This window comes from Narcine bancroftii, chromosome 2 (assembly GCF_036971445.1).
Source record: "Narcine bancroftii isolate sNarBan1 chromosome 2, sNarBan1.hap1, whole genome shotgun sequence".
Lineage (NCBI taxonomy): Eukaryota > Metazoa > Chordata > Chondrichthyes > Torpediniformes > Narcinidae > Narcine > Narcine bancroftii.
The window spans coordinates 243,191,461-243,216,686 of NC_091470.1; the positions used below are offsets into that span (position 1 = coordinate 243,191,461).

A 25,226-nucleotide genomic window follows, 5' to 3' on the forward strand; every position below is an offset into this window, starting at 1 on the left:
ACTGTGAGGTGCCAAGATGCACGGTTTGAGGCGATATCAGCCCACTGACAGTGGCCAATGTGGCAGGCACCAAGAGATTTCTTCAGGCAGTCCTTGTACCTCTTCTTTGATGCACCACTGTCACAGTGGCCAGTGGAGAGCTCGCCATATAAGACGATCTTGGGAAGGCGATGGTCCTCCATTCTGGAGACGTGACCGGCGGCGGCGGCGGAGGAATCGAATAAACTGTAGTGAGGAAGTTCTCCTAATATGATTGTTATCATCACATACTGTTCAAAGTACAGACAGCAGCATTTAAAGAGAGAAGCAAATACAACAACCACCCCTGAAATAATCACAAAAAAAAGACCAGCAATATAGACAATATCTACCTAGGAAATGTGATCATTCTGGATATACTGATAACAGAGTGAACAATAGGCAGTTAAAGCAAATTGCACAGAGTTGGGCACACTGCAGTTCTCACAAATTTGCAAGTGCCACAATCCAGAGATATATGGGGTTCCCTGCTGAGCAACATTGAAAAGATTGAAAGCTGCAACTCAGTGTCAGCAAGACCGAGGAGCGGATCATAAATTTTCAGGGAGCTCACTCCCTGGTCTACATCAATGGTGCTGAGATGTAAATGGTAGACAACTTTAACTTCCTCGAAGTTATTCTGTCCACATCCAACCACACTGACATGATGCCAAAGGGCACCGGCACCTTGACATCCTCTAAAACCTTTGAAAATTCAGCATGTTAACTGCATCTCTCAACATCCTATGTTGTTTTTAAGATGTAAACTTTGTTTTTCTTCCAAAAGTTGCTGAGTGGTTCTAGCATTTTCTGCTTCATTTTAGATTTCGAATATCTGCAGGTTTTTTTAAAAAAAAATGGCAAGGAAGAATTCATAACAAATCTTTTGATCAGTTGGAGACCATTTCATCCTTGTATCCTCCAACGAAATGAGAAGGGGAAACAAATCATAAAAGTAATTCATACTTTCACTTCCACAATTTATGTGTAAAGGATACAGCAATTCAAACAATTCTTGGTCTTTCTATGTGTGTGAATTATTTTGCTGAATTCCTATCACATCTTTAATTTAAAGCATTTTGAAGATTAGGCAAGATATTAATTCCATGATTGCTGCATCTGTTTGGCCTTATACGCAAACCCCAATATTTTTCTAACTCTCCGAAAATGCTTGTCTTTTTTTTAATGTAACAGCTTTTAACCTGATAAAGAGAAACACTTGAAATATTACAATACATTCCAAAAGTGGCGACATTGTTAAATAACATTATTGACTTCTGAATAACCTCAGCAGCTGAAAGGTGCTAATAATATTAATAACACTGTTCCTTTCAATAAAGTATTGTGACCCTCTGGTCGCTGGGTGGCACTATTGCACCTCTGAGAGGAGCTTTCAAACCAGCAGTCTCCACAAATAAAAGTAGATTACAAATCTGACTAAAAATTAAACTAAAAGCATTGTGGAAGCATCTTCTAGATCCTCTCATTTTTTTGTTGTTATCCCTGTTAAACCCAGCCCAAATAATGCAGCTTTGTCACACTGGAAGTGCAGAGCAACCGTGCTCCCTCCTCTCCCATTTCTCCATGACAGGTTTTGTCCATCCTTATCCCCATAAAGTTCTGCTGAATGCCTCCAAGCATCTCTTCCATTCTCCATACAACCTCCTCTCAAAAAATGTCTTTGTTTAATGTCAAGTCATCTAGAATTCTTGTTTTTCTTCCTGAAACTGTTGAGCATAGTAATAGTATAGACTCTTGACACACACAAGTGTCTGAGGTTGGGGTGAAATATTTGGGTTGCTATCACATTGCAAGTTCAAGAATTGCAAGGAACACAACAAAGCATCTGTTTGTAATCTCAAAAGTCCAATGTGAAGCACATACTGCATCCAAGTGTCATATCTGTTTCTGTTAGCATATCTAATAAAGTAATTCCACCATTTTGCTAGGAGTGAAATCATGGGAACAATATCTACTCTTTACAAGATTTTCTTGCTCATTATTGTCATAACTAAAGTTTTTTTTAAAAAAGACAAATAATTTTGTTCCAAAATAACCTAGTTCCAAATTTATAAGCAACTTGACAGTTAAAACCCTTAGCCTCAACTGTAAAATACAGACAAAATGCTCTTAAGTATAGATTCTGTCAGCTTTTCGATTTCCTAACTATCAGGTGAGCCTTTTATAATCATATCCTTTTTGGTAATGTTGTTTCCCTCAGAATCCATCACAGCAACTTGCCTTGTGCAGATACCAAACTGAAGCTAAAGTGATCAATCAGCTAATGGGTCATTTGTAAAGCTTGCCTTGCTAACAAATAGGCAATTGATTATTTTGCAAATGTTGCATCCCCATGGAAAATTTGCTTTGGAAGACCATTATGCAAAAAAAAAACAATAATTCAAAAGGAAAGTGGCTGAAGTGATGTAAGGGAAGTCATATGCTATTTTTTCTAAATGTATTTTATAGTGCCATTAACTCCATTGTGTGAAAGTAAATAGCATCTGAACGCTCTTGAATCATTCCAGCAGTTTAATACTTGAAATTTGTTTATATGTTATTTTTAAAATTGACACTTGAAACTATTTAAAATAATCAGCTTGGCATCATGGCATGGAAAACATCAATGAAGATTGTAATCTACTCCTTGCAGCTATGTTTTGGAATATTTCAAATTATTCAGTCTCAACTTATTTTGTTTTTCATTTCTTAAATCAGGCATGATTTGGTACAGAGTCTAGACCCAAAACATGAATCATCTCTTTCCCTCCTCCACAGATGCAGCTTGACTGACCGAGGTCTTCTAGCAGTTCATTTTTTGCTCAAGTCCCTTGTGTTCCCACGTGGATAAATTAAGTGAATGGGCAAAGATCTGGAGTAAAAAGTGGGAAAAGTTAAATTAAGCCATTTATTGTTTCCCCTCATTGGAGAACATTGAATATGAAATGTAGGGAATATTACTTAAAAATAAGGATCTTCCATCCAAGACAAAGATGAGACAAAATGATAGTATTAAGAAAATATTTAAGTTAAATAATGGTGGAGACAAAGTCTACCCACTTTACAGTAATAAACATCAAAATGAAGTTGGATGGAGTTAAATTCCAATCTGCTCCAAAATTTACACCATTTAAAAAACAATTAGCCATTTTATTCAGAACTTTGGTGGACATGTTTATAATTACTCCTTTGTCCGTTAAAAATAATTGAGCTACAAATAATTGAGCTTTCAGAAAAGCAAGTGACAATCTTGCAGCTGCATCCAGGAAAATTAGGCAAGTGACAGAATACTATACAGGATGCTTGTTATGCACCATGGAGTTGGATGACAAGATCAGTGATCTACAACGGAGGTTTTTTTAAACGCGATGTATCGATGCAGATGTCACTCTGAACCACCACTCTTGTCAACCTTTACTCCCAAATAATTCCTTGAATAATGCCAATGACAAAACTTCAAAGTACTCCCTAATTGATTTTTTTTAATTGCCATGTGCCCCAAAATACAGTGAAAAACTTTGTTTTATGTGCTATCCAGGCAAGTCCTACATAAGTACAGCAGATAGTGCAAGTATAATTACATAGTGTTGCAATAAAAGTGCTAAGAGAAGTGTTACTAAGAAAAGTAAAGTTAAACAGTGCAAAATATCATTTTATGCTAATTGAAGGTCATTTCAAGAGCATGATAACAGAAGGAAAAAATTCTTTAGAGGTCCATGTTTACATATTCATGCATCTTTTGCCAAACAGGAGAAGAAAAGGTATCTGGGGTAAGATGTAACCTCTAATATGCTGGCTGCTTTCCCAAGGCAGCAGGAGGTAAAGATAGGATCGAATGAGGGAGGTTGATTTGCATGAAACACGAAAGTCTGCAGACGCTGTGATTATAGTAAAAACACACCAAAATCAGTTGATCTTTCAGCGACCATAGGAGACAAAGGTACATTTACCGTCGGAATAAGCAGCATAAGAAGTGTTGATTTGCTTGAACTGCTGCATGCTTGAGCTGTATTCACAATTCTGCAGTTTCTGGTGGTCTTGGGCAGACCAGCTACTTAAAACAAAAATCAGAATTTTTGGCAACTGTTTGATTGTTTTTAAAGAGATCAAAGTACTTGATGGTAATAATCACTGCAAAGGAACATCTTGGGCTGAAGTAAAGGATTCAGACAACCACCAAGACTCAGAACCTCTAATTGCCAACTATCTGTACCTACATGTGGATGGATAATTGAACTGACCCTTTGAGACCAGCAGAAAGACAGCCGGAGGCAGTATCGTCCTTGGGCCCTCTCACTGAAATACACTGGTGGCCTTTGATCGGACAGAAAGCCTTGTCAAAACTGAGAGCGACATAAAAATGCTTCTGATATTCAGAACATTTAAAGGACAAATGAAACGGCAGAATTTTTTTTAAAAATTGAGAAAAACCAAGTCATTAAGCAATAAGAAGGATTTAGACACAACATGTTTTTAAAAAATTACCATTTTATTAATCTTAAGGCCTTCCTCAAATGCAGGGGAGGGAGGTTTGTAATAGTGCACTTCATCTGATTGGTTTCAGGTTACAGAGGTGGATTCAGCAGCTGAATGCTGAGGAATTCCAACTGGAAAGGACTCCATGAAGGATCCAAGAAGAGAATCAAGTCACAGAAATCTGCCACTCTGGACAACTCACACTGGTCTGTGCATGTCCTGGCCTTGCTCACAAGCATACAGCTTGTGAGGACAGGTGTTTGAAAGTACGTGTTAAAGTTTCCCTGTTCTTCCCGTGTGGTACACACAATAGCCACTATCTGCTCTTGGTGGAAGAAAATAAATGTTTTGGATTATGTGCCAATAAAGTAGACTGATCAAGTGGCATATTAATGTGAGTGTGTCGATTAAACTCCAATTAATATTGACTCATTATGTTGATGCTGGTGTAAATTCAGCTTGGGTAATGCAATTGAATTAAAAAGAGGGTTGTGGGTGTGAGAAAAGGAAAATTAGATTGTGTGGAGTAGGTTTACGTAGGTTAGCAGTGGCATAACATTGTGAGCTGAAGGGTCTGTGCTGTAATGTTCTATGTCCTATAACTGATGGATAAGTGACTGCACACTCTTGCTGGAGACAGTCATGGCATGGCACTCATGGCACAAATGTTGCTTGGACTTTTTAAGCCCATGCCACCTCTGGAAGGCAGGTCAGTGATGAAGAGGCTAATGTGATTGGGCCTTGAACATGACCCTGAGGTACTTGGGACTGGAGCAATTGATTTCTGACATCCATGTGCTAGCCATCCTTTGGCCACGCCACTATAATGTCTTAACTGCATATACTACAAATTGTTAAAATTAGTGAGGGTGCAAGTACTATTTTCTTTGATGAGAGAATCAAAAATAATAGAGAATAATCTTAAGTTTAGAAGGAGTGATGCAGAAAACCAAGAAGTGATTTTGCGGACTGTAGGGAAAATCCAGAAGTGACTCGCCTGACACATTGAGGATATGGAAACAACAAGCCTCAAGGCTGAAGAAATTTGCTTGGTCAAGATGTTTAGGAATATGGAGCAAAGACAGGCAAAAGGAGTTGAGATTATAGATGAGCTGTGCAAAATCACAATAAAATTAACAATGAACATCTGGAATACAAGTATAAAGTTGATGGAAATATTTAGCAGGTCAAGCAATATCTAAATAAACAGTTTACATTTCAGTTTGACAATCTTTCTTCAGAGTTAGCCAGTCACAACCTGAAATGCTAATCAGTGGATTCCAAGTTATAATCATAGAGTTTGAAAGCATGAAAACAGGTCCTTCAGCACAAGTTATCTAACAGACCACTTGCCTGCATTTGGCCCATCTTCCTCGAAACGCTTCCCATGTACTTGTCTAAATGTCCCTGAAACATAACAATATACCTGCCTCTAGCACAGTGGTTCTCAACCTTTTCTTTCCACTCACATACCACTTTGTCATAGTTGTTCTGTGATTAGTCAAGGATTGTTTAAGGTGGTATGTAAATGGAAAACCACTTTCAAGGTCACCACTTCCACACCCCCTCCACCCACACAGGACAGCGAGGACCATGTGTGTTCTGCTGATGATGATGGGGACTGGGGTCGGCAACGTGTGATTCAGGGCGCTGTGCTGGAACTACGCACCCACCTATTCGCACACGGGCCGTACTTGGTGCAGCGCGTGGGGGGACCGTACTGAATTTGCCCTCACACTAGAAGCATGCGCTCCCGCTCTCTGACTGACCTCGGCCTCTGATTGGCTGTTGAGGCGTCCGCCCCATGTGTTTTAATTGTACCTAACTGGCTCGTTATGTGCACGGTTTCATAACTCCAAAGGAAATGGGCCAATGACTATTTTTCTCAAGCAAAATATTTCAGTAACAATTGGGTCTAGAGCAGTGATTCTCAACCTTCCCTTCTTATACCACTTTAAGCAATCCCTTACTAATCACAGAGCACTTATGGCATAGAGATTGCTTAAGGTGGAATGTGAGTGGAAAGAAAAAGGTTGAGAACCACTGATCTAGCACTTCCTCTGGCAGCTCATTCCGTATACCCACCAAGCAAAATGAATAGCCCCTCAGGCCCCATTTACATTTTCCCCTTTCACTGTAAATGTATGCCCTCTAGTTTTACATTCCCCTACCTTGGGGAAGAAACCTTATCTATGCCCCTCACGACTTTATCAACATCCACGAGGTCCCTCCTTTGCTTCCTATGGAGGAAAGTGGCAGCATAACCAGCCTCTCTTCATAATTCAAGTCTACCTGTCCAAGTAATATTCTTGTTATGTCTGGATCAGCTTTCAGTGATGTTCTCCAGGATAATAAATTATCCATTGCCATCGTAGGTTATCTCTCTCAGTATGTTTAAAGCCAAATTATACAATTTTATTTTACATAATATGAGGAAATAAATTCATCCCAATTTAAATGGAAATTCTTCAATTTAAGAGAAATAAAAGGCCTTGGTCCAACAAGAAGCAAGAGTTTTACAGTCTTCCCCATCAAAGAATTGTTTCTTTTTTTTGCAGTGCTGCAGAATTCTTAACTGCCTAATTGATTCTTAAATTTCAAAACTCAAAAATTCAAACACAAATCATTCCTCAAATATTTCTGAAACTGCTACAAAGACCACAGATTTGAATAACTGTCAACCACAACTGAAAATAACTAGCAATCATACACAGAACTAAATAAATCATATGTCCTTTGTTTGTTCAAAAGTAGACTGCCTCCTTTCTGAAGCTTTGCAGATAATCAAACAAATCACAGAATAGTTGAATGAACTCAAGCTTGGTCTGAGATGTTGCCTGCAGCTGGTTTTTAAAATCAGTTTTAAAATCACAGTCTGCCCTTCTAAAATCATGTTATATTGAAAATTATTTAAAAAGGATAGCTACTATTCCCAAACAAGAAATAAAATCTTAAAAATTATTGACATTCTGAGGGAAAGACTGATGATGACCATGGTTCAAATGGACAATTTCTAAATTTCAATTTGATTTAATTAAGATATATAAATGAAAATTTTTACAATTTCTTATCATACTGAGCATTTAGTTCTCTTTAATGCAATGCTAATGTTTCAGGCTTGATACCTTGAGGAATGGTTCAAGCCCAAATCATTGGTTTATGTATCTTTTTCTTTGCTATATAAAGGGCAATCAATATTTGACCTTCCGAGTTTCTCCAGCATTGAATTTTTACTTCAACCATGGTGTCTGCAGACTTTTTCATTTTACTACTACGTCGCCATTGTTGCTTTAAAAGGATATAATACAATAATCATTTTAGAAAATAACAAATTATACAAATTATACAAAGCTTTTCAGAAAGTACAAAAATTAACTGCTACAAATATTTTTAGAAGCTTTAATATATTTTTGAGCTCTTCAAATGTACACCTTTCAGGAAAAGAAATCTATACTAAAAATGGAGCTTAAAACACATTCTTTACAGTAAATAACATCTCCTTTATTTGAGAAGATAATGATTAAGAGATGGAGTTGAGTTTGAGAATCTCAAGTTCAAAGTTATGAAATTCAAATTTCAAAATCTCCAAGCCCATCAGGGAAATAACAACAAATGGTCTCCAGGGTCCAATCAGGATTATTTCTCTTCTCTCTAAATCTTCAAGTTGAAATTACACTTCAAGATATGACAAACAGAATGACTACATCATCTCCATTCTGGACCATTTCTGTCATTCATGGAGAGATCTAATACCCCTAAAGACAAAAAAAGACCAGATGTTGGAGGGTGGAACAAAAATAACAAAAACTAGAAGAATAAAGAGGATAAAGAGAGGGAAATGTTGCCACTGAAAACACTTGTCAACCTGAACTACTTTCCTTATATGACACGTTCAATAGTTCCAGTTTTTTTTTTAAATTCAGATTTCAAGCATATTTACTGTCTTGCTTTTGTTTAATGTACACGTAAATTCATAGAGAGTTGTCTACCAACAATGCACATCCACAGAGCCTTTCGCATAATAACAGAGTCTGAAATGTGTCAAAGGAGAGAACTAGAACAGAGAGCCAAAAAATTCTGATATTATGACTGATGGATCTAAAACTTAGCCAAAGATGTTAATTAAAAAGATTAAATACAGGAGATTCAAACAGACTGTATTCAAATACATCTGCCTTCAGATAACATCTTTCCCTTAATAATTTAATAATGAAGCATGTTTAGAATTTTGATGGAACAAGGCACTGATTCAGACCTTGACTCTTCCATTCCAAATCTCAAATAAGCTGTTAAAAAGAGCCATCAGGCAAACAAAACAGGAAATTAACTGAAAGGGGCAGTCAATTTCAACCTCTCTAAAGAAGCTTTGTGTCACCAGCTCTGGGCAATATAGAAAAAGACCTTGGTGCAAGTTTCTTCCTCGCTCTATCAAAAGGGACAAAGAATTATATGAATTTATGTAGTGGAGAGTAGAAAAAGCAGAGTGCAAGAGGGGATATTGAAGGAAAATAGTTAAAAAATAGAGAGTAAAGAGGAGAAAAACAATTCAGATAAAATGAAAATTTTTAAACAACTTGCAGCTTGCATAATATTACCACATTATACTTACAATGTCAAAGTGTTGTGTCACATCCCCTTGGATGTCGAGCAAATATACCTTGCCATGATGTGTCCCCAGTGCCAAAAACTGGAACATAAGAAAGGTACGGTTTAAGATATTTTATTTATGATATATGCAACCTTCATCCACTTTTATTAACAGAAGCCATTTATTTTATTTCACTTTAAAAGGTTACAGTGCTATTCCAGAACAGTTTATCAGAAGTTGAAACATTTACACCTATTTCTTTATAGTTCGAGAATATTGATCAAATCACCCTGACTCATCATGCCTTCTGTAATTGGATTCTTGACTTCCTGACACAGAAACCTCAGGCAAGTCATATCGGAAACAGTACCTCCAAAACCATCACACTGAGCAGGGGGGCATCCCAGCAGGGGGAAAACAGAGGTGCCAATGGACCATTTCTGTCATTCATGGAGAGATCTAATACCCCTAAAGACAAAAAAAGACCAGATGTTGGAGGGTGGAAAAAAATAACAAAAACTGGAAGAATCAGCAAGCACCAGTAACGGAGGCAAAAGATGTATGTCAACATTTGAGGTTAAGATTCTGCAATAAGGACTCAAAGAAAAGAGTATACAGCATAATGAGGGAGGGGTGGGTCAGAGGCCAGTAAGGTGACTGATGTCAGATGGAGGGGTGGGGTAAATGATGGGCAGATGGAACCAGTGCAAGAGGGGAAAATAGATTGGAAAGGGGAATAAAGGGAGAAGAAATGCAGGTGGATAGGTGAATACATTTGCAAGAATATCACCATGAATGTGTTTTTCTTAAAATTAAAAAAAATCAATATTCATTCCATTAGATTGGAAGATACCCATGAAAGGCGAGATGGTGCTCTTCTAATTTCGGCCCTTTCTGCGGCAATGGAGAAGGCCAAGGTCAGAGCATTTCATTGTAGGAATGGGAAGAGTTAAATTGACATGCAACCTGAAGCTTGATTGGCTGTTGAAGATGGTGTGCAGATGCACACTGCAAAACCATTGCCCAGTCTATACCTGGTTTCTTCAATGTAGAGAATGCCACATCATTAGCATGAATTGTAGAGGAGCAGGTTGGAAGAGGTGCATGTGAACCTTTGTCATTCTGTTTAGTCCCCTGAATGGTTGATAGAGAGATGGTGAAGAGACAAGTTAACATCTCCCATAGATGTAGGGAAAAGAGCCAAGGTAGGGAGATGAGTGGGCCAGAGAGTCCCAATAAAGCGGCTCCTGTGGAAAGCAGAGGAAGCGGGAGAGAGCAGAAGGTCAAGATTGAACTTGGAGAGGACCAAGGGAACTCCATTTTTGTTCTCTCTGGGGAGAGGGGCGCAAGGGCAGATGTGCATGAAATGTGTATGAAGGGTCCACTATCTAAAGTAGAGGGAAGCCATGTTTCAGAAAGGAAGAGAATATTTCAGAAGCACCAGAGCAGAAGGCCTCATCTTCAGAAAAGATGTAGCAGAGACAAAGAAATTGAGAGAAAGGGATGGCATCATTACTGGAGGTGGGATGGGAGTGGGTACAGTTGAGGTAGCTTTTGGAGTTGGTGGGTTTACAGATGTTAGTTGCAAGAGAAACCAAGTATGACCAACCATTTTACAAAGCATCTACACTCTGTCCAGAATGGCCCTCTGGCACCTCTTATCACGTCATTTTAACTCTCCTAATTTCTTCATCGGCCTATCTGTCCTCGGACTTCTCCATTGCTACAGAGAAGACAAACACAAGTTGGAAGAGCAGCACCCAAAGATATGAACATTTAAATTTTCTAATTCAGGTAACCCACATCCCTGGTGCTCTCATCCCACACAAACTCACAAGTCCACCAATGATTCTTCTCCTATGTTCACTTTTCCAGTCTTCTCCCTCCTGTATCTGGTTCCACCTGTTCATCATCTTGCACCTCTATATAGTTCCACCCATCGCCTACCAGCCTGTCTTATCCCTCCCTTGAATAGCAAGATGCTAGCAATCTTTCATTTTCCTGTTCTATTTTGATGACAATATATATCTCATGCCTCCTGCATGAGATACTGAGTTCTCGCTGTTGTTGATTGTGTCTATATTTCAACATTGCTAATAACAACTCTCTTCAACATATGTTGAACAGAACCAGTTTATAAGATAAAATGTTAACTTATCTAGTTGACAACTTTCTTTTATAAAAACTTCCATCCAACATTATGTACAACTATCAGCTTCTGGATTAATGCACAGATGTAAAATTTCCACACGAAGGACTTTTTTCATGAATGATGGGAAATCCATGCAACTGTGCAGATTCTAATCTTCAGGGCACTGCAGAACTACCGCTCCTTCAAAAGTATCAAGGACCCCATTCCTCAGCTGACTATTTCTGCAAAAATATTGCAGGTTTCCACAGTTCCAAGTATTTAACCTCCAAATCAAAATGATGATGATATTTGGATTTGTGCATTCTTGTCAGTATAATCTAATAGATCATACCCACTCAAAAACATGAAATGTAAGTATTTATTGTTCTATCTTCCTCAATACAGAAAATTTTATTCCCCAAATATTTTTTTTTTTAGATTTTTAATTTACATGCATTTTATAATCCCTCAAAATTAAAAAAAATGCACAGATAGCAAACAAGCCTCACAGTAGTTACGTAACTCATAACCCCCACAAGTAACCTTGCTACCAAAAATACTACTCAAGGCAAGTCAACTTTATTTATCATTCATACCATACTCGCACAGTAGGACACGATAGCATTTTTCCACGACCACGGAGCATATTTACATAGTTGCAAGTGAAGAAAGCAGTTTAACACAATGAAAATATTAAGGTATTAAGATGTATACACTGAAAATCCATGGTAAACTATCCATATCTGAACTGGGAGTTCAGGAGCCTGATGGCTTGCGGAAAAAAAGCTGTTCTTTTGCTCTGGACTTGAGGGCCTGAGTGCTTCGGTGCTTCTTGACAGATGGCAAAAAGGGGAACAGTTTACATGCGGGATGTGTGGAGCCTTTCACAATATTTATTGCTTTCCGCCTGCATCGAGTGTAGTAGATGTCCTCCATGCTAGGAAGATGTTTCCCCAACGGTTTTTTTCCCACTGACTTTACTATCTTCTGCAGGGTCTTGCAGTCTGAGCTGGGACAGCTTCCAAACCAGGCAGTGATACAGTTGCACAGCATGCAGATACAGGTTGCTTGCTTTACACCAGTTCGTTAGTGTCTGCACTTAGTCTCTGTATGCTGCCTTCCCATTCTTACTTAATAGGCTCACTGCCGTCGTGTCATCAGCAAATATGACGATGTTGTCCAAGCTGTATTTGGCTGCACAAACATGGGTCAGCATAGTGAACAGCAGTGGGATTCCCCCCTGCTCAGTGTGATGGTTTTGGAGGTACTGTTTCCGATATGACTTGCCTGAGGTTTCCGTGTCAGGAAGTCAAGAATCCAATTACAGAAGGAGATTTTTAGACCCAGCAGGCCCAACTTCTTTATCGGGTATGATCATGTTGAATACAAAACTGGTCAATAAACAGCATTCGAACATATGAATCTTTATTTTTAGGTGGGTGAGGACAAGATATAGGACGGTGGTAACTGCATCATCCGTGGAGTGGTTGGATCTATATGCGAACTGCAGGGGGCTCAGTGAGGGGGGCAGCAGGTCCTTGATGTGACCCATGAGCCCCTCGAAGCATTTCATGATGATGGACAGGAGTAATCGTTGAGGTAGGACACAGATGACTTCTCTGGCTCAAGGACAATGGTGGTGGCTTTGAAGCATGTTGGGACCATAGCACATTCAGGGAGATGTTAAAGATGTCAGTGAGAACATCTGCTAGCTGAGTTGCACAACCCCGGAGCACTCTGCTGGGAATGTTTTCCAGTCCAGCTGGTTTCCTTGGGTTGATGCCTAGTTCTCTCTTAACATCAGCCACTGTAAGAAACAGTACCTGATCGTTTGGAGGAGGGCTGGTCTTCTCCACTGCCACATCATTTTTCACCTTAAACTGTGAATAGAAGTGGTTCAGTTCATCTGGGAGAGAGGCATCACCAGCACTTGCAGATGGTGTAGTCTTGTGGTTAGTGATATCTTGGATCACACCTTGCCTTCCTGATGGCCTTAGACAGCTTGGCTCTTGCAGTACTCCCCAGTGTACACCTATTAATTTTGTTGCCATAAATGTACATATTAAGCATTATTTTGCTTTATCATAATTTGTGGCTTTTTTCCTAATTAACAGCATAATTTTTCTTAGAATAAAAAAAGAACAGCTTCTCCTCAATTCAATGGCATTTTTACCAAAATGAGGCTTTGGGCAACGTGATTGTGCAAGTACTGTCTACCTGTCAGATTGAGTCACAAGCAAGCCTCATCTGCTGACAACAAATTATTTCTTTGCAGCTTGTGCACACTCACTGATGAACTGTGGCAGCAAATTAAAAGCGTAGCCTTAAAACAGAAGGAAAATGTACAGCAAGGTTGAGAGAATGTTTGTGCCTTTATTTAACAGAGTTATAGCTGTGTGAAATGTAACAGCTGAAGACGTTGAGTTCTGGGAACACAATAAAATTTAAAAAAATACATAAAACATCCAAGATTTTAACAAGCATTTCAAATAAAATTTTAAACAGCGAGTTTTAAAAATGGAACAGTAAACAGGAAATCAATATATACAAGTTCAATGCATTAACCAAATTCTGGGGCAACTCAAATTACAGTCATTCTGAGCATCCGAGCATGCTTGATTGGAGGCTCTAATGAAATACTCATATTTACAGGCACTACCAAGCATGTCAGTCAACCAGCACCATCTAAAAAATAACCTTCCATTAACTTGAGGTTTAAAAAGGATTTATCAAGATGGAATTGCTAAAGTGAAAATTAAATTCAAGCACTTATAACATGAACCTGCATTAAAGAGGAGAAAAGGAAGACGAGGTGCATTGCAAATTCAGCCCAGCAATGGCTTTCACCCCTGCAAGGTTGCTATTTTTTTTTCAGGAAGGAGAAAGTCCCCCGGGTAAAGAAAATCAATACTGGTTAATAAAACATCAGGTGTGCAGACATAACTAGGTATGACTATTCCACTGCACAAGCCTGCTTGACTGCACCAGGTGCCATGACGATTAGTCATCTCGTACAGACTGATGCTTGTGAAAATATGATGCTTTGGAAAGGAAAGTGGCTGCTTGAAAGAGGGGAAAATTTTGAAGAGATACAGAACATTCCATTTGAAAACCCAGATGCTTTATGAATGCATAATCATTCTTGATATGAATCACCAGATAGACCAGCCATGTGTACAATCTTCAGTTTTTTGCTATTAGCATGTAGCAGCTCTGTAATCCACACCATGTATTTTAGTTTCCTTAAAGACATTTATGAGAAAAATTAAATTTTCTGAAAACAAACCAGGATTCAAAAATAAGCTTTACAAAGTGAGTACCTTATCATGCACGATCATACAACTTGCTGCATCTTTTTGCAGAATTTCTGTTACTCCATTACCCAGTCTTTCATACTTAAGCTTTGGTTCATCTTCACTTTCTTCCTCCTGTATGGAAATAATTTTTTTTAAAATCAAGAGCAAAATGAACTAATAATTTCTAGGTTTTACTCTACTAAAATCACACAAAAAAAACCAATCACTTTGGAACTCCTGTTATCCCAGGACAAACATGAATTATTGATTGTCTGCCAAGATTCCACCTACGGGAAATTAAAGTGGCAGACCAACTACTTATAATTTCTAGAGTCCCCAAATAAGCTTATGTGTCCAGTTAGGTTAAATGCAGGGATATTTTGTTAACATGGCGACCAAAGGAATACGACTACTTGCATAGTTTAAAGAAATCAGTAAGACCTAAAAAAAATAAACTCACCAAAAACAACTAATCACATCATGACACCGCTCCTTCGTATAATATTTTTCTGGATCGGAGTGATGGATGACTGTGCTAGGGAGGAGAATATTCTATTTTTCAAACAACTGACAATGCCAAGCTCCAAGATTAGAAACAAAAAAAAAGGCCAGGGGAACTGTCTATTCCCAGCACCCCCTCAGGTCATCATCGGGACCGGCATGGCTTGAGAACCGACTCCCTAGCCTAGTAGACCACTATTTGAAGGATCTTCAATAGTCAAAAAAAAACCATGAAAATTCTAGTTAAAAATGTTAAACTAGTGTAAAACTGGATTATTTGTTCTCCTTTCAGTAGAGAAGGCTAATCCACAAAATTAATTAAGATTGGGAAAATACAAATATTTTCCACTAATAAGCAATTCTATAACCAAATGGAGATTTAAACCAACAGATAGAAGAGCCAAAGCAAAAATGAGCACTATTTTAAAAAAATTTTGACATAGCAACATACGATGCAGTATACAAACCATGAAATGGCAATGGAACAGATTCGATACTAATTCTTTACCCCAAACAAACTTTTTTTTTAATTCAGAAAATAAATTCAGTAGTGTAATGACAAAATAGTCCAAGAATGAGACAAATTAATTACTGCTTTAATGAGTGCAATGGGCTCACTAACCTCCTGTGATGAGAGTTTCAATGATTTAATGAGATACATAGTACATCTTCTGATCATTCAAATTAGACTGCACCAATTTAGTCCACACAAGCCCAGTCATCATCTTCCGTAACTAATTTTGTACTGATTTTTAAAATTTTTTTTTAGGGTAAAATAAATATAAAATAAATAACCTTATAAAGAGGGGGAAAATTATCTACATCGCAGATATTTTTCAAATTGTTCCATTTGACTTGAAAAACCCAAGCAGTTTGGTCCAAATTTTGCTTGTGAAGAGTTGCATCACATAATTTTCTTAACTTCAAGATGTCCCAAACTACCTTAAAATTTTTTTAATTATTTTTTAAAATTTAGACATACAGCACAGTAACAGCCCCTTTCAGCCTACGAGCTCGTGCTGGCCAATTACACCCAATTAACCTACAATCCCCAAAACATTGAGGAGTGAGAGGAAACTGGAGCTCCCAGGAGGAAACCCATGCATCTACGTAGATGATCTTTTAGGCAGTACCATGCAATTAGTCATTTTGCTTTTTCACCTAGAGACTCCAACTTCACTTCTTTAAAGAATCCAAATCCTTCATACATCTTAGCGATAGGCCTGTGGATTTTAGAAATGTTACCATTTTTTAGTATGTCAGTAATCAGTTAAAATGCTAGTTTCACAAATTGAAAGCATTTTGTGTTAATTAATAAACCATTTTAAAACTCATCTGGACTTTGTCATGAATTCCTCGAATGCATCACAGTAAAAAGCACATTTAGTCTCTGAGTAGCTTTTTTATGGATAGTAATCAACAGAAAATAATGAACAGGATTGAATTGTACATTGGTGGAACATTTGGAGGGGAAACAGTCCTACCATCCCTCTTTGGTTTGGAGCGATATTGAAAAGAATAGTGGGCATAATGGAAATGCAGAAAGCAGGCCACTGACAGCAATCCATCTCCATCGGTCTAAACATTGGCTACAGAGGGTTTCAGGGCTTCTAATCCTCGAGCAAAATGTACTGTGGACACGCTGGCATTGTCATTTGCTGAGAATCACAGCAATATTATTGACCTGCCATGGTGAAAACTCGCTCATTGACAGCAGTGCATCACATCTATCAGAAGTAGTTGGATTACTTTTGTGGATTCTTTCTGTGTATTTATTTAGTTTGAACACAGTTTGGAGGTTCTGCTGTTCATCCACTGGGGACTGTTCATTTTGGGCTTGTGTTGTGCCTGCTTGGTGCTCAAACTTGGTGGGTGGTTGGATGGAGATACGTAAAATCGCTGCCACTGCTGCTGAGGCGTAATTAAAACCACTGCAGAAGACATTGACTGAATTTAAAGTCAGCAACTTGGAAATGCAAAGGATGTGCATTCCAACTGGAAAAAGAATCAAATATTTAGGAAACATCTGACAATCAAGATGAAATGAAACCAGGTGTCAGTGTGTCAAATGTTGGAAGCAGGAAGAGCAAGCAAAGTTCTTCAGGATCAAGCTCCAGAGTTTCCAGTACAAGTACTTTATCTGCACATATAAAGGTTGAGGCTGAAGTGGTTGCTCTTGTTGCACGACAAAAATTGCTCAAGAATAAATTTGCCTTGGAGCAGCAGGAGGAGCAGCTAAGGAGGGAAAAGGAGCAGGGAAGCAAACATTGCTGCTACTATAGCCAAAGCGAAGGTACTAGGTGCCTCGAAGGGATCCCGTGTTCAAAGCAACTTATCTGAAGTGACTGATGGTATGGAGTCATATTTTGAGAAAGGACAACAGGAAAGGAAAAACACAATGCTAAGGCAGATCCTTTTGTACCACAGTTACAGGACATTCATACACATGGACAAATCCTCCAAAGCACAGTGTTACCAATCCACAAACACCAATAATAACAACTGTAGACAAAGCTATAGCTCAAATCCAATCTCTCACCACAGCTCTCTTGACACTTCAGTCAAGCATCAGATATCTGGGTGAACGTACACACATGATATCTCCAGCCATATTACCTGCTACAAGCAGCAATGAACAGAGCCAATTCTCAGCGATGGAAAGGCAAAATGATTTTAAATCATTGCATTATTAATCCAGTGATAGTGTCTCTCTTCCATGCCCAAGAAGGAGTTTCAAGTTTTGATCGTGACCCTCTTCAGTACCAAGCATTCATTAAATCCTTTGAACGTAGTATTGAAATCAAGAACAAAAATGCCAGAGATTTTCTGTATTATCTGAAACAGTGATCAAGAGTACTTTGTAAGGAATTGCCTACATATGGCTTCAGAAGAAGATTTTGGAAGGCTAAGTTTTTAACTACAGTAGCATTTTGGCAAGGAGCTTAAAATTACTACAGCTTATATGGAGAAGTCTCTTTCATGGTCATCAATAAAACCAGATAACACAAAGGCTCTACAGGCATATGCCCGCTTTCTAAGAGGATGTTGTAATGCCATGGAATTTATCAACTACATGCATAAGCTTAACATTCCTGCCAATATGCTAGTCGTCATAAGGAAGTTGCCCAACTGGCTGAGGGATATACGGAGAACTGTGACCTGCAAGTTCCAAGCAAAACACAATCGAAGAGCTACCTTTAAGAATTTGGTGGGTTGTGCAGATTGGCAAGTGCAGCTAAGGAGGGAAAAGGAGCAGGGAAGCAAACATTGCTGCTACTATAGCCAAAGCGAAGGTACGAGGAGCCTCAAAAGGATCCCGTGTTCAAGTGACTGATGGTATGGAGTCATATTTTGAGAAAGGACAACAAGAAATGGCAAGTGCAGATTGCAACAGATCCAATATTTGGAGATATGAAAGATACTCTAACAGTGAGCAAAAATGTAAGGAGGCCCAAGTCACAGCCTCATCCAAGAATAAAAAGGAAGTATCTTTGCCACCACTGTGACAGTTGCAGATAAGGAAAATGCTAAAGGAACAAAGGAAAAGGAGGGTTTGCTGCTGCGAAGAGCTGTTTGTTCTGTGGAGGTGGACATGCTTTGGAGATGTGTCCACAGTTGGAAAAGAGTGGGCATATAGCGAGAAGATCACTTTCCTCAAAGAAAATGGAGTATGTTTTGTCTGTGTAAAGGACACAACAGTAAAAAAAAATGCAGGAAGTGACACAGCTGCAACATATGCGATTTAAAGCATCCCAGATGCTGCACGTCCACTAAAGAAAGAAGGATTTGGAAAAGGAGCAAGTGGAAATAAAGGAAGTAGCTGAATACAGTGCTCAGGAGGCCTCTGTTCTGACAAGTGGTCTTACTGGTGAGGATAATTGCAAATTCTCAATAGTGCCTGTACAAGTCAAGCCCAGGAAAGGGAATGTAATAGTGCCAACTTATGCATTTCTTGACCCAGGGAGCATTGCATTATTTTGCACAGTGGGGCTAATGAATAAGCTCAATCTTCAGGGAAGAAGGTCAAGGATTCTATTGAGAACTATGGATCAAAAAAGGTAGTTGAAAACAGAATTGTTTCAGGCTGAGATGTTGCTGGACTGTACAGCAGTGATTTTTGTGATCTCCGAGGCACATAGACTCTGAAGACTATGCCTGTGCAAAAAGGAAATGTCCCACATCAAAACAATAACAAAAGGTGGTCTCATCTGAGGAATGTTCATTGACCTGAAATTGGCTCTGAGATAGAGTTGCTGATTGGCTTAGATGTACCAAAGGCTCTGGAACCACTAGATTCAATACAGAGTGTGGTAGACAGACCCTACACTGCCAAAATCGTGCTTGTTTGGACGATTAATGGACCATTAGGAAGAAAAAGCAATAATGCTCAGGTGCAGACAGCAACAAATGTCAACAGGATATCAGTTCAGGACCAATTTTCCCGAGTGCCTCAGTGACAACGAAGGACCTTCAAGAGAAGACCTAGTTTCAAAAATCTGCCAAGCTAGTCTATGGCCATCATTGCATTGGATTACCTTTAAAGGAAAGAGAAATATGCATGCCTGACAATAGAAGTGTTGCTGAACAATGTGCACTGAACCTGAAGATTCAAGAGGGATTCTTCCTTTCATTCGGACGACACTAATTACATGTCTGACATGATATCCAAAGGTTATACAGAAAAATTACCAGATGGTGTCTTGGAACTTAGTGATGGCAGAAAATGGTATCTACCACACCATGGGGTTTTGCATTCACAAAAGAAAAAAACTGAGTGGTGTTTGACTGTGGAGTGACATTTCAGGAAGTTTCACTAAATTTTCAACTCTTCCAGAGGCCAGACCTGACCAGTACGTTGATAGGAGTCTTGGCTATATTCCATAAAGAACCTATTGACATCATGGCAGACACTGAAACAATGTTCCACCAGGTGGAAGTACCAAACAAAGACTGTGACTTGTTATGGCTCCTCTGGTGGCCAATTGGAGACGACAGTCAGAACATGGTGGAATAGAGAATTACAGTGCATCTATTTGGAGTAACTTCATCTCCAAGTTATGGGAACTTTGCCCTTGGGAAGTGTACAGAGGACAATGTGAAACAGTTCAGCCTCAAGCTGTAAGCACCATCATTAACAACTTCCATGTGGATGACTGCCTCACTTCAGCAGCTTCAGAAGATACAATAGCTCTCTATCATGAGCTGTGAGTGATTTGTTTCAAGGGAGGCTTTCTCCTTACCAAGTAGATTAGTAACAATTGTCATGTGTTGGCTGTCATACCTGAAACAGAGAGAGCAAAAGAAAAGAAGAATCTGGACTTGGACCATGACAACCTTCCTGTGGAGAGGGTGTTAGGTGTACAATGGTGAGCTCAGTCTAACGTTTTTAAAGTTCAAAATCATCTTGAAAGACTGACCCTCACAGAAAGGGGATTCTTTCAACAGTCAGTTTGATTTATGATCCCCGATGAATACTGACACTAGTAATCCTGACGGCCAAGAAGATCCTGCAAGATGTTGGATTCAAGATTTTTATAAGCTGGAAAACTAAGGTGGTCAGATGTTTCAAACTCACAAACTTCAGAACGGTAACATCTGCTCAACTGCACCATTTTTGCATAATAACCATGGTGGAGCACATTGTGGTTTGTGATGGGAGAAACAAATGTGGCTCCATGAAAGCCAGCCACTATCGCTCGAATGGAGTTGACCGCAGCCACCATGGCGAGCAGAATGGACACATTGTGGAGAAAAGGCCTGAAAATGGAACTAGCAGACTCCATAATTTGGACTGATAGCATCTCTGTACTCAAATAAATCAAGGTTCCAAACTTTCATTGCCAACAGAGTTGCTGAAATTGACAAAGTCTCACATGCACTACAGTGGAGATTTTACAACAGTTAAAAAAATCAATCAGACATGGCTTCCCGAGGTTTAAAAGTCAAATATTTTTCTGAAGAAATATGTGTCCAGGCCTCAGTTTCTTCTTCAGCCTCAGAAAAAGTGGCCTCAAAATCCTGATGGATTGGAACAAATCTCACCAAAGCACTCTGAAATCAGGAGCACAAACTAAATGCTGCTCAGATAATGTTTGAAGAAGTGGATTCAGTCACCCACTTAATCCATTACTTCTCATCCTGGACTCGTTTGGAAAGGGTAATAGCAGGGATGCTCAGACTTAAAGGCACTGCTTCTGTATCGTAGCAGAAAGAGGAAATGAGCAATCGGTATATTTGCTCAGCTTCATTCAGATAACATCTGTTGGAGAGATCTGCCACAAAAGGAGACAGGAAATCTTGAGACTCAGGAAAACAGTGGTCTCACAGTTGAAGAACTGGCTAATGCTGAGATGGAGATAATCTGCTTTTGCCAGAAGAACAGATTTGCAGATAAAATCTCAAGTCTGAGAAAAGGAATGAATGTTAAGAGGACGAGCCACATTCTGGAAAAATAATGTATTAAGAGTTGGTGGGCGACTTAGCAGAGCAGCAATGCCAGAAGAGATGAAACATCCTGTCATACTGGAAAAAGATTTTCACATTTCTGATCTAATCTTTGACATTTCCTGAAGAGGTCGGTCATGGTGGCCGCAACCATATGTTATCCAGATTTCGCCAAAAATATTGGATTCCTGGTGCCACTGTGTCAATCAGAAAAATTGCATCAAAATGTATTGTTTGTCAGCATATAAATGCTACTCCTGGACAACAGCAGATGGCAGATTTGCCCCTGGTCAGAGACTCTCCTGATGAACCTCTCTTTACATCTATTGGAGTTGATTACTTTGGACCCTTTGAAGTAAAGAGTGGAAGGAGTGTTGTGAGCTAATTCCTGGGATGAGAGTGTTAGCTAATCACAAGGTGGTGAAAAAAATTGGATCTCTAAACATTTGAACTTACAAGAATGATAGGTGATCTTTCTGAAACACATGAGATGCTAATGAAATGATAGGGGAGATGTTTCCTCCAGTGGAAGAGACTCCAATAAGGAGAAAAAATGGATGATCATTTATAAATGAGGTGTATTTGGACTCTCACAAAAAGAATCAAGTCTCTGGAATTCTCTAGCCTAGAGGGTTGAGGAGGTACTTAAAGTGGAGGCACATAAGATTTTTGAAAAGTCATGAATTGAAGGGTATTGAGAAGTGGTGCCTATCAGCCACAATCACATAAAATAGCAAGACATTCTTATGTTCTGTAATTAGTAACTTCCTATTCTGCCTACATATTATTCTTAACCTCATATGCTCTTGTGCAAGGACACTATCAGATGACCCATTCATGAACTTCCAAAAATCTAAATACACCACTTCATCTGTTGGTTTCATTTCATCTTCAAATTTGTTACACTCATAGGATTTGGCAAAAACAAGTTGATCATAAATTACTTTGCTCACTATCAAATTTTGTTTCATATTGCTCCCCCCCCCCCCACCCCCCATTGAAGACGGAGAAGATGCCATTCAAGAGAGCTGGTTGGAGATAAAAGGATTTGATTTCTTATGGGAGAACCTAGAATTGGGACGACTATAAAGAAATATAGGGTCAGCCGTTCAGCAGCGATTAGGTGAATTCTCTCTCAAACTACCATGAGTCTTTGGAACTCTCCCTCAAATGATGGTGAAATCAAGATATGGAATTGGTAAACCAGAGGTCACAATCTGGTATGGGGGCACCTTCTTCTTTGGCTTGGCTTCGTGGACGAAGATTTATGGAGGGGTAATGTCCACGTCAGCTGCAGGCTCGTTTATGGCTGACAAGTCCGATGTGGGACAGGCAGACACGGTTGCAGCGGTTGCAAGGGAAAATTGGTTGGTTAGGGTTGGGTGTTGGGTTTTTCCTCCTTTGTCTTTTGTCAGTGAGGTGGGCTCTGCGGTCTTCTTCAAAGGAGGTTGCTGCCCGCCAAACTGTGAGGCGCCAAGATGCACGGTTTGAGGCAATATCAGCCCACTGGCAGTGGTCAATGTGGCAGGCACCAAGAGATTTCTTTAGGCAGTCCTTGTACCTCTTCTTTGGTGCACCTTTGACTCGGTGGCCAGTGGAGAGTCAGTGGAGGGCATCAGTGCCTACAGAAAACCCTGCATTGGATCACCTATATCACAGGAACACCTATGCAAAGCTGTTCATTGACTACACCTCAGAATTCAACACTATCATAACAGCAAAACACATGACCAAGCCAAGGGATCTGGGACTCTGCTTGTCCTTCTACAACTTTATCCTCACTGGCAGATCACAATCAGTGTGAAACAGCAACATCATCTCCTTGCTGACCTTTAACATAGGGCACCTATGTTTAGTCCCCTACTCTATTCCTTGTGCCCTCATGATTGCATTGCCAAGTTCAGCTTCACTCAAACTACAAATTCAGACGCAGCATCACCGTAGCTGGTTGAATAACCAGAAATGGTGAGCCAGGTTAAAGATTGAGAATCTGGTCGGATGGGGCCAGAACAATATTTTGCTCTCAATGTCACCAAGACCAAGGAACTTATGGTTGACTTTAGGAAGAGGAGGATGAAGGATTGCACACCTGTCCACTTTGAAGGGACAGAGTGGAGAGAGTTGGAACCTTCCAAGTATCTGGGTGTCTGTATCCCAGAAGACATCTTCTTGAGCCAGCACAATGAGGCAACTGTGAAAGGGGTACCCAACACCTCCAATTTCAGACGTTTCTTTCCACCATCAATCAGATTTTTGAAACCTCACACAAATCATACACTGCTCTGACACCACAAATGACAGTTTGGACAATTGCAAAGTCACTTTTGTTTCCACTCGAATAACTGAATATTTATCATCAATCTTTTGTATTAACTGACTCTTTTAAATTCAATTATGTCTGCTATTGTACTTGTTTTTAATATATAAAGTACCTGTTCAGCTTCAGCAAGGAAGAATTTTGGTGCACATGTACAGTGTACAATATACACAACAATTAACTCATTGTCATTGTGTTATCAATGACGATGCCCAAAATATTGATGGTCGGGTTATAGTGATGTTAACAACATTGAATATCAAAGGTAAGTCGTAAGACTTTCTCTTATTAGGAATGGTCATGGCAGTTGTGTGATGTAGACGTTATTTGCCTCTTCTTGGTCTGTGTTTAAAATTTGTCCAACTGTTGTTGCTCCATCTCCTGAGGAGGCACATTTACGTTCGGCAGAGATCAAATTAATAATCTGGAAATTAACATTGTGCAATCTTCAGCAGACAGTTCTCATGGCAGGATGAAAGGATGATGAAATGTGATGAAAAATGTGATGGAAGAAAAGCCACTGAAAAGCAGTCAAAGATCACTGGACCTCAGTGTAGAGCTCGTCGAAAGAACCAAAGACTTGTTGATCCAAACCAAGGCTTTTATTAGCAAAAGACCGGAGCTCTTCACAGGTGGCCGACCAGTCCGGAATGATCCGACCTGGCTAGGGACACAGCCCTTTAAGGCCCAGGTAATGGGTGTGGCTTAGCTCTCAGCCAATCGCTATAAGCACAGTCTAGATACAGTAACTATATACACTACTATATACACTATGTACATTGGTGATAGATATGTACTATCACACTCAGACAATGCCAAGAATCTTCTGCCACCATGTTCTGATGCCAGGATGATTCTAACAACCATAGTCATCTTTTTTTCTAACAAACTCTGATTCCAATGATCAGAGTATTTCCCTTTGCTGCCCACAGTCTTCAATTTTGCCTTGATGTCAAGGGAAATATTCTCACTTCACCTCTGAAATTTAGCCCTTCAATCAAATTTCAATCAGGGCTATCACTAAAGTCTAGAACCGAATGAGCATGGAGAAGATATTTCCACACAAGAGAATGAAAGCCAGGAGCCAAGGTCGCCAAGAAATATACAATAAATAATCTGATCCAGAGGATGGCCACTACAGCAAATACATGAGGCAAATATCTCCGACATATGAAAGAATAAAATCGGTAAGAATCTAAAGTGGAAAATAAAATGATAAGTTAATGTTGCAAGATGCAGGGAATTGTAGCAAGCCATTTATAGAGTATAAATTGACATGACTCAGGAAAAAAGTTAACATTTTAATGCTTTAAATTTCAATTTTTGTGAAATAAAACTGAATTTCTCAGTAAATTGCTGTTACAGAAATAGCAGATCCAACACCAGCAGATAGATCATCTGCTTTATCAGTTATCCCCCTCACCTACTCCTGCCCCCCTTTCCTACCACCCCTCC

General features: G+C 39.3%; 1 protein-coding gene across 8 annotated transcripts in view; it reads right to left on the minus strand.

The window, feature by feature from the left end:
* The window catches only part of vps41 (VPS41 subunit of HOPS complex), a 191,659-nt gene that overhangs the window by 142,278 nt on the left and 24,155 nt on the right, over window positions 1-25,226 (minus strand). For 6 of the 8 annotated variants that reach the window (XM_069920645.1, XM_069920646.1, XM_069920644.1 and 3 more), the window contains 2 exons: window positions 14,534-14,641; window positions 9,104-9,181 (listed from right to left, as the gene is read on the minus strand). In XM_069920645.1, the coding sequence (XP_069776746.1) occupies window positions 9,104-9,181; window positions 14,534-14,641 (186 nt within the window). Of the gene's footprint in view, window positions 1-9,103; window positions 9,182-14,533; window positions 14,642-16,143; window positions 16,234-25,226 lie in introns of those variants that run through there. The other 2 variants (XM_069920648.1, XM_069920647.1) reach the window with 2 other exon arrangements.